Source organism: Cupressus sempervirens, chromosome 5 (genome assembly GCF_028749045.1).
Source record: "Cupressus sempervirens isolate cs-2001-9-10 chromosome 5, ASM2874904v1, whole genome shotgun sequence".
NCBI classification, from domain to species: Eukaryota; Viridiplantae; Streptophyta; class Pinopsida; order Cupressales; family Cupressaceae; genus Cupressus; species Cupressus sempervirens.
The window spans coordinates 778,979,764-778,988,732 of record NC_143122.1 but is presented as its reverse complement, the minus strand read 5'-3'; the positions used below and the strand labels follow the sequence as shown (position 1 = coordinate 778,988,732).

The 8,969-nt window shown below is 35.2% G+C and overlaps 1 protein-coding gene across 1 annotated transcript; it reads left to right on the top strand.

The window, feature by feature from the left end:
* Nucleotides 1-208: 208 nt before the first annotated feature.
* On the top strand, nt 209-1,075 carry LOC149558252 (uncharacterized). Its single transcript, XM_089786110.1, has 2 exons — nt 209-721; nt 833-1,075. Exons 1-2 carry the CDS (start codon nt 500-502, stop codon nt 1,019-1,021), a joined length of 411 nt encoding a protein of 136 aa, XP_089642236.1. The 5' UTR covers nt 209-499; the 3' UTR covers nt 1,022-1,075.
* Nucleotides 1,076-8,969: the final 7,894 nt, after the last annotated feature.

Sequence of the window (8,969 nt, the reverse complement as noted above, 5' to 3'; positions counted from 1 at the left end):
CACGCATTCTCATTGATGCCATAGAGTCAGTGGGTCCTGATAATGTTGTTCAAATGGTCACAGACAATGCAAAAGTTTGTAGGGCTGCAGGGATAATTGTAGAGTCTAGATATGATCATATCTTTTGGACACCATGCACCGTCCACTCTCTCAATTTAGTGATGAAAGCAATTGGCACCGAAATAGATTAGGTGAAAATGATATATGAGGAAGCTGAAGAGATTCAAATGTTTGTGACAAATCACCACATGTCACAAGCAATTTTTAGGAGTTTCTCGGACTTGGAGTTATTGAAGGTAAATTTTTATATTTAATATATAATTGAATATTATTGGATTCCACAATTATTAATTTTTGTTGTTGTTTACATTAACATGTTTTAATTTTTAAATGTTTTACTAACTTGAGTTTAACATGTTCTTAGGTTGCTGAAACCCGCTTTGCCTCTCACACAATCGTCTTGAGACGACTTGTGAAGGTAAAAGAAGCATTGAAGCATATGGTCATTAGCCCCCAATGGGGCATTTGGAAGAATTCCAATACAGCAAGGGCTTTAAATGTGAGAAGAATGATACTAGATGAGGATTGGTGGGGTCTTGTGAGTTATGTGTTGGAAATCACTGATCCAATAATGGCAATGCTTCGCTTCGCAGATAGTGATGAGCCATGCCTTGGGGATATTTATGATTCCATGGATAGTATGCTGGAAAAAATTAAAATGGTAAGTTTTACGCTCTTTTACAACAATTTTTTATTTGAGAGATATCTAGATTCTAAAGTTTAAATTGACATATTCACTAATTATAATTATTATTCATATTTCATATCTTAGGTCATACAGAGGAGGGAGAATGATCCTGAGGACACCCTTTACAAGAAGGTGGAAAAAATTGTTCATCATCGATGGAACAAGATGACCACACCTTTGCACCTCCTTGCATATGCTCTATCCCCGAGGTACTGTAGTTCTTATCAAATGTTTGTGCTTATTTTATCCAATGTTTGTGCTATTGATATTTGATAGTGTTCAATTGTCTTTTGTTATCCCCAGGTACTATAGTGCAGATGTACTTCGCCTTCCAGGTAGATTGCCACGATTTAGAGATGCAGAGGTTGCAGATGGGTATAAGAGGGCACTAGCTAAGATATTCCAAGATCCAGAGATTGGGGCAATTGTGAGGAGTGAATTTGTTGCTTTCAACTCAGGTGAGGATTTCGACCCTATTGCCATAGCAGACCAAAGCAGGATGGGTGCCATCAAATGGTGGTACCTTCATGGGCAAGCCTTCACGTACCTCCAACCTCTTGCCATAAAGGTCCTATCCCAAGTAAGTTTGTAAAATTAAGCTTAAGGTTAACATTCTCAATTCCTTGAATTTATTATTTAATTGATTTATCTTGATTGTTGTATTGATAATTTTTAATTTCTCTTTAGGTTGCCAGCTCTTCTGCCGCTGAGCGGAATTGGAGTACTTACTCCTTTATCCACTCAATCAAACGCAACCGGTTGGCTCCAAAAAAATCAGAAGACCTTGTGTTCATTCACAACAATTTGCGCTTGTTTTCACGGAAGGATCCTAAGTACAAGAAGGGGCCCAAAAATCTTTGGGATGTAGCACCCGAGACTCCTGATTTAGATATGACCATTCGAGATCTTGCTAGATCCACTTTGATTGATGTGGATGATGAGGAGGAGGATTATGAGTTAACAATCCCCTCTACTACTAGTGGTTTGGGTTCCTCTACTAATACAGATGCAGCACTTGCAGCTCACCAGTACCCCTCTGATGCGGATTTTCTTGAAAATCCATTTGATGATTAAATAAAAAACTTTAGTGTTGACTCTTGACTCTTTTATGAGTAAATCATGTTATAAACTTTAAGTTTAATGATCTATATTTTGAATGTTACAAGCTTTCACTTTCAGTAATTCAATGTGAATGTGTTGATTTTCTTTATAATCGTGAAAATAGATTAATTATCAATGTCATTGATCAAGTATACTAGATTCATACTATGAAATGATTTAGTTTTAGAATTATGTATATTTCTCTTTTTTTTAGTATATATAATGCATATATATATATATATATATATATATATATATATATATATATATATATATATATATATATATATATATATATATATATATATATATATATATATATGCACGAATCCTCCACGAATCATAATTGGGAAAAAAAAAATCTTGAATCCACGGATCCGATTCATGTGCCCGAATCGGATTCGTGTCACGAATCAGCAACTAAGCATTTAAGCCTTCAATGATGAGTCTGAAGTTTATATACCAAAATTATAAACCAAAAATCTGCAATAAATCCATAAATACACATGATATGGCACTGAGCCTCATTTGGTAGACTGAGTCTCTTAAATTGTCTCTTAAATTAGGACATTTTGAACTTGTATGATTGACTTACTAAGTAGCAAGCTTCCATAGACAACAACTCTGCATTAAGACAATTCCTATTCAAACAATTGAAATGAAATATTTTTGGGTGATGCAAGACTGCTCTTACACCCAGCATGCTCCTGCATCAAATAGCAAAAGGCTCTTCACCAAGGCTTCATATTCTGCAATGTTATTTGTACGAGGGAAGATCATCTTGTAAGCCTTGGAAATTTTATATCCTTGTGGAGTGATGAAAAATAACCTTCTCCTGATGGTTGTTGAGTAAAGGAGCCATCAGTGTACATCTTCCATGTGTGTTTCGTTAAATGCATGATTGTTGCCTCAAGAAACTTTTCATGCAATGGTTCATTATCTAGCATTGGTGACTCTACCAACTGATCTGCTAGCACTTCTCTTTTAATTTCTTTTCTCTCAACATATTCAATGTCAAATTCACTTAGGATAAGTGCCCACTATGCTAGTCTTTCTGTTAATATAGCTTTGAGTGGATCAATCTTTGCAATTTAATTTTCTTTTAAGAGCTAGCATGTAGTGCTTTAATCTTTGTGATGCAAACAAAGACAATCGCTAAGCATGCATTTTCTATCATGGAGTAGTTTAGCTCATCAGACATAAGAGTCATCCTTATATAATAAATTGCTCTTTCTTTGGTGGTGTTGGTGTTTCAAAACTACCAAGCAACAAAACACTTGATACTAGGATTATGAAGATAAAACTTAGTCTAAGGGTTAGCAACCTCGTATACTCAACTAAGAAAACTTCAGATCTAGACCCAACTTAAACAAAATCATAGGGATTCTCTACTCTTTAGGTTCTGCAAAACCAAGGTAGGTGCACCTGAGGGATATATGGACATATAACTGGTTTATGGTTCTTGATTTCAACATATTCTCATTAACATCATTTTTTATTTCACTTATATCACTCTTCATATTTATGCTTCATGTAGCTTCATGATTTCTTCAACATGCAACTGAATAAATGATCAATTGGCATTCGAAGTCTACCAAGCAATTTTGACCTAACTAATTTCCTTACAATCAATTATATTAGCAATTAACCCTAAACCCCATTTCTTATGAATATCCTTCCTGTGTAACTAAAAATCCTATCAATTGCTTCAACTCACTCAAGGTCAATTCTGACTTGTTTTCACATTTAGAGTCTACCAAGCAATTTTGAACTAATTAATTGCCTTACAATCAATTATATCAGCAATTAACCCTAAACCCCATTTCTTATGAATATCCTTCCTATGTAACTAGAAATCCTATCAATTGCTTCAACTCTCTCAGAGTCAATTCTGACTCCTTTTCCCACAAGGAGTCAATCCTATGTAACTTACCCTCTATGATAGAAAATGTGCATTTTCTGCAATTCAGAGATATACCAAATTTCAATGCTCTAATAAATACTTTTTCCAGATGCTTGCAATGATCATTTGCATCTTTTGAATAGGCAGTCAAGTCATCTTGGTATACTGCCAAAAACTTATCAATGATATCCATAGCCCTTTGAAAAGTAGCACCAGCATTTGTTAAGCCAAAAGGCATTCTTCCATAAACGTAGGTGCCCGAAGGTGTTGTGAATGTAGTCTTATATTCTTCAAATTCCTTAACAACCACTTGATTATAACTTGAGAACCCATCCATCATAGACATGAGTTCTAATCTAGTAACCCTTTGTAACATTGCTTCAATATTAGGTAGGCCATAGTTATCTTTCAATGAAGATATGTTTAGATTTCTAAAATCTACATACAACCTTATATCTCCATTCTTCTTTCTAATAGGGACTAGATTTGATACCCAAGATGAATGACCAAGTTTGATAGCCAAGATGAATGTCTTATGGGTTTGATGATGCCAGCATCTCTCAACTTTATTAGCTCTTCTTGCATCTTAGGTGCAAGAGTAGGGTTGATTGGCCTTTGCTTTTTTCTGAAAGGCTTGGCTCCCTCTTTCAGTGACACTTCATGCTGAAAGAGATCTTCTTTATATGCTTTTAGATTGTCATAAGACCAGGCAAAGACATGTTTGAATTTTCTTGGTAAACTAATCAACTCTTGTCTGATTTTAGGGGCTAATTTCTTTCCAATGAAAACTTTTATGGGTGCCTCATTAGTCCCTATATTTATTTCCTCCAGATCCTTGGCATTTGATTCTCTGCTTTCTATTTTAGATTTGTCCTGACTGTCAAAGACAGTCTCCAAAACTACTAGCCCCTCTTGGATCTTATTTGTTTTTAACTGGACAACTTCTTGTCCAAATACTATATCTTTTCCGTCTATATTCTCAACATAGGCTGCACAATCAAATTCTTGTCCACAAAATTTATCTTTACAATTCAGAAAATTTATGATATCCCTAACTTCTTCGAAGACTTTCCAATTTTGGACATTATCAAGAATTGATAGTCTATTCTACATTTCAATCTGTGAGATACCAGCAAAAGATATATCTTTAGGCTTAATGGTTGCATTAGCTAACAGATCAATCATCTTATTATTACTTCTTTCCATCCAAGATATGCCAAAGGCATCAAACAATTCAATTTGGTCCCAAACAACATTCTAGTACTGCTTCAACCTTTTATTCTTGGATGCATAAACCTCTCTTATCTGAGAAACAACTAACTCAGAATCACCAATAACATGCAACCTCCTTATTCCATGGCTAGTTGCAACTCTTAATCCTAGTAAGAGTGCTTCATATTGAGCTATGTTAATGGTACATGAAAAACTTAGGGTAAATGAGTATTTGAATGTATTATTTTCTGGAGATAGTCTAGAAATTCTGTGAATCCAGGCAACACTCTACTTCTTGTGCAATTACTAGTGGGAGTTTCTCAACTTCTTGAATAATCAATTATGCTCTAAATGCATTTACATTAGTGTCTAAGAAACAAGTAGCATCCTTGTCAATATTATCCCAAAAGATATAGTTAACCCTTGGCTCCTTGTCAACCATGATAGCCTTGTCACCTATATGAAAAGTGGCATAGGACAAGTCACATTGTAGGCTACCTCCCGTTGCATTTTCTGGAGAGTAGCATTTCATAGTGAGGAGGAATATCAACTACAAGAACTGACATGGTTAGCTCTACATCAGGATAAACAACTAGTTTGAAAGGTAAGACATTAATGGTACTTATAACAGGCACTTCTCTTGCATCCATGGCCCTACACCTACCTTTTTTGGTGTCTACCTCTAAACCCAAGGCTTCCAGACTTTGAAAAGCATTATGGTATTGGATGCCCCTGAATCTATCATGCAATTCTTTAGGGTTCTACCTTTTATAACTAGACTAAGGAAAAAATGATAAATATCCTACAAATAGGCTACAGATGAATTATCTAAAAACATTTGAGAAATTTAAGACATAATACCAATATCTTCTACTACAACAGGATTTTTTTCTATGGCCTTTCGTTCAACAATATTGTTGTTACCTATCCCACTCAACCATGATAAAGCCTTGTCTTTATGCTCCTCTATTCTAAACAATTCCGATAAAGGAACTTTCATAATTATTTGAGACAACATAGATATCATATTAATTGGATCACAGATAGTAGGTTTCACAAGAATACCTGGAGCTGAGACTGTTTGAAAAATAGGGCTTGCCACTTGGTTGGTGGGACTAAGCTCTGACTTCTTATCTTGTACATTAGTTTTCACTATCTGAAATTCTACTTTCTTCTTAGGCTCCCATTTCTTATTCTTACTGTCCTTGACCTTTGATGTTACTGTACTGTCCTTCTTACTATCATCCGTCATCTTGTGAATAATATCTTTTATGAAGAGGCCAGATGGCTTACTAGTATCATTGTTGACAGTCCTATTTCTCAAATTATAGTTACTATGAACTTGAGATACCATCTCTTCTATAATTATATCAATCTCTTCTTTAGAAGGCTTTCTCAGGTTTATATGACCAACATCTAAAGATGTAGTACATACCTTATCTTCAACACAATCTTCATTATCTGAGAATACTTGCTGATGATGTAATTGGTAAACATTTCTTTGATCAGCAACATCACTTTCTTCTAGATCAAAATCATCATAGTCATCACATAGACTCACCATGTTGCAACTAATATTCTCATGATCTTTTTCTTCTTCTCCCTCTTCATTTTCCACATTCTGATTTACAACAAATGATTGACCTCTTATGCAATAATCTGAGGAATGAGCTGACTAGCATATGATGCACAATGGTACATCATCTGTCATATTGATAGAATTTCTTTGCAGAGGGTCAGGGGTACCCTTTTATCCTTGGTATTTTGGGCCAGGTTGGTGATAGGCTTGCCATCTTTACTTTTTATTGTCCCTTGGGTTGAACAATTTGGGGTCATCTCTTCTTCCTAGCTTACTAGAGGCCTGTCTATTGTTTTCAATATTAACTGCCATCTTGTAAGCATCTCTTAAGGTTTTGGGATGTTACTATCAAAAGTATTGAAATATGTAGTAAGACATACGTCTTCGTTGAGTCTCATCACATGGAAGAGCTTATACATTCCCTTTTGAAATCTTACATTAAAGTCAAAAGTAGACTCATTAGGGCTCTTTTTTATGTTGTTGAAATCATTCAACATGAAAACAACATTAGTATTATCTCCATATTGTTCTTTAAATAACTTTTCCAAGTCATTCCATGAACTAATGTTGTCATCTGACAATCTCGTAAACTAGTCCCTTGCATCTTCAATCAATGAATGTACAAATAGCTTCATAACCACATCTTCATGCTCCACCTCAAAATCATTAAGCATGTCTACAAATATTCTTAAGTGTTCTTCACCTATAACAACATTATTTCCTAGGAAACTAGTATGCGGGAAACTAGGGATACCTGAGAATGACATCTGTCTATATTTCTCCATGTATGTAGGTTTTTTCCGAAAACCAACAGCATTTGATGTGCTTGTTGCATTTGTTTGGCTTTGGACAATGCTTTGAGGCTATTGTATTTGAACAGCAGGAATTTGAGTACTAATGGTAGATGATGATGCAAGGGTTGATTGAGACACATTTTGGCTTGGGATTATTGGTCCGCAAGTGGGCATAGAAGTTGTGGCTTGCATGGACATTGGCCATAAAGCTAAGGTAGAATTGGATTTAATGAATTGGATCTTCCTTCTAGTCTCTGTTGCATGTGCTTCATTCTCAACTTCTCAAGCTCCTTTGCTAAATCCTCCCTCTCCTTTCTAAATCCAAATCTAATTTAGACATAGGAGGATTTGCAGACTCGTTTGGGACAGTGGCTTTTATAGTCAAATCTACAAGGTCTGTCTAAACAAACTTGTAGGGTTAGACTTGAGATATAACAAGTTCCTGTCTCTGACTTTAGAGTTTTTCTTGTTCCTAGATCTTGGACCTTAAATTGTCTATATTTCCAAAAACATCAACATGCAGAACATAAGTTCTTTTTTTTGGTTTCTTGTTCTGCTCTTTCAAAGCAGCCATCCTTCTAAGCAAGTTGTCTCTCTCAATAAGAGCATTCATGATTGACTTGCTCTTTTTCCTTCTCCAAACGAATGCGTTTGGCCTCTTCTTCTGCAACCCACTTCTTAATGACTTCTATTTTTTAATACACTTCCTTTGGGTCTATAGAAGTTTCTTCTGAATCTACTGGATCATCAAGATCTATGAGGTTTGTTTCTACATAAGGAACTTGCCTAAGATTGAAAGCAGTGTCCATAGCATTCCTATATCCCAATCTATGATTCATTTCTTTTATCACATGTAGTCTACAAAGCACATCCCCTACTAAAGACACATTCTTATCATGATATGCTCTTTCTTCCTATAGTGGGGTGCTAAACATCCCTCCCAAAAGCCTTGTGGTTTCTGATTCAAAATTTTAAAAAGAAGATTCTCTACCACAGGTTGGTATTGAGAGTTTACTGACACACTACCTCTAGGTTTCCAAGTAGTATTTGGATCTACTTTCTTTTTGTTTTGATTCCTCCTTCTTGCTTGAGGTAAGTAAGTATATAATGGCACTTCTGGATTGGCTCTTGTATAGGCTCATGTATTTTTTCTCTTGTCTTCCATTTGTGGAAATCACTTGTAAATAAGCACTAGCTTCAAAACCTTAACCGAGTCCCCACCCTATTCTAGGGAAAATATAATATGAAATAGCTTTGGACTAAGAGAAAATATCGTAGTAGAATATAAAAATAGATCTAACACACAAAGGGGCCAATCAAAAAGACTTTTGGAACTGCAACTCTTGCTTGACAAATAAGACACTTTACAATGATGGTATACATCAGTATGCTCCTGTAGTATTGAGAAATTTATAAATTCTCAAGGTTTGTCACTAGAAAAATCAAATACAAACACGGGCAATATTATAAAGCAACAGAAAATAGATGTATAAAGAAAGCACCAGAGATTGCAGTACGTTTTACACAACTACATTTTTTGGACAACTCCCCAGCAGAGTCATCATTTTGTTAGTGTTTCAAAACTACCAACAAAACACTTGATAAGCATCCTGGTATCAAGTTTTACATCTT

What these genes read in the sequence shown, in the direction of transcription:
- LOC149558252 (XM_089786110.1), top strand. Translation starts at nt 500, where the DNA reads ATGGTCATTAGCCCCCAATGGGGCATTTGGAAGAATTCCAATACAGCA. An exon ending in TGCTGGAAAAAATTAAAATG is followed by an intron (nt 722 to 832) that starts GTAAGTTTTACG and finishes TTCATATCTTAG; the next exon opens with GTCATACAGAGGAGGGAGAA.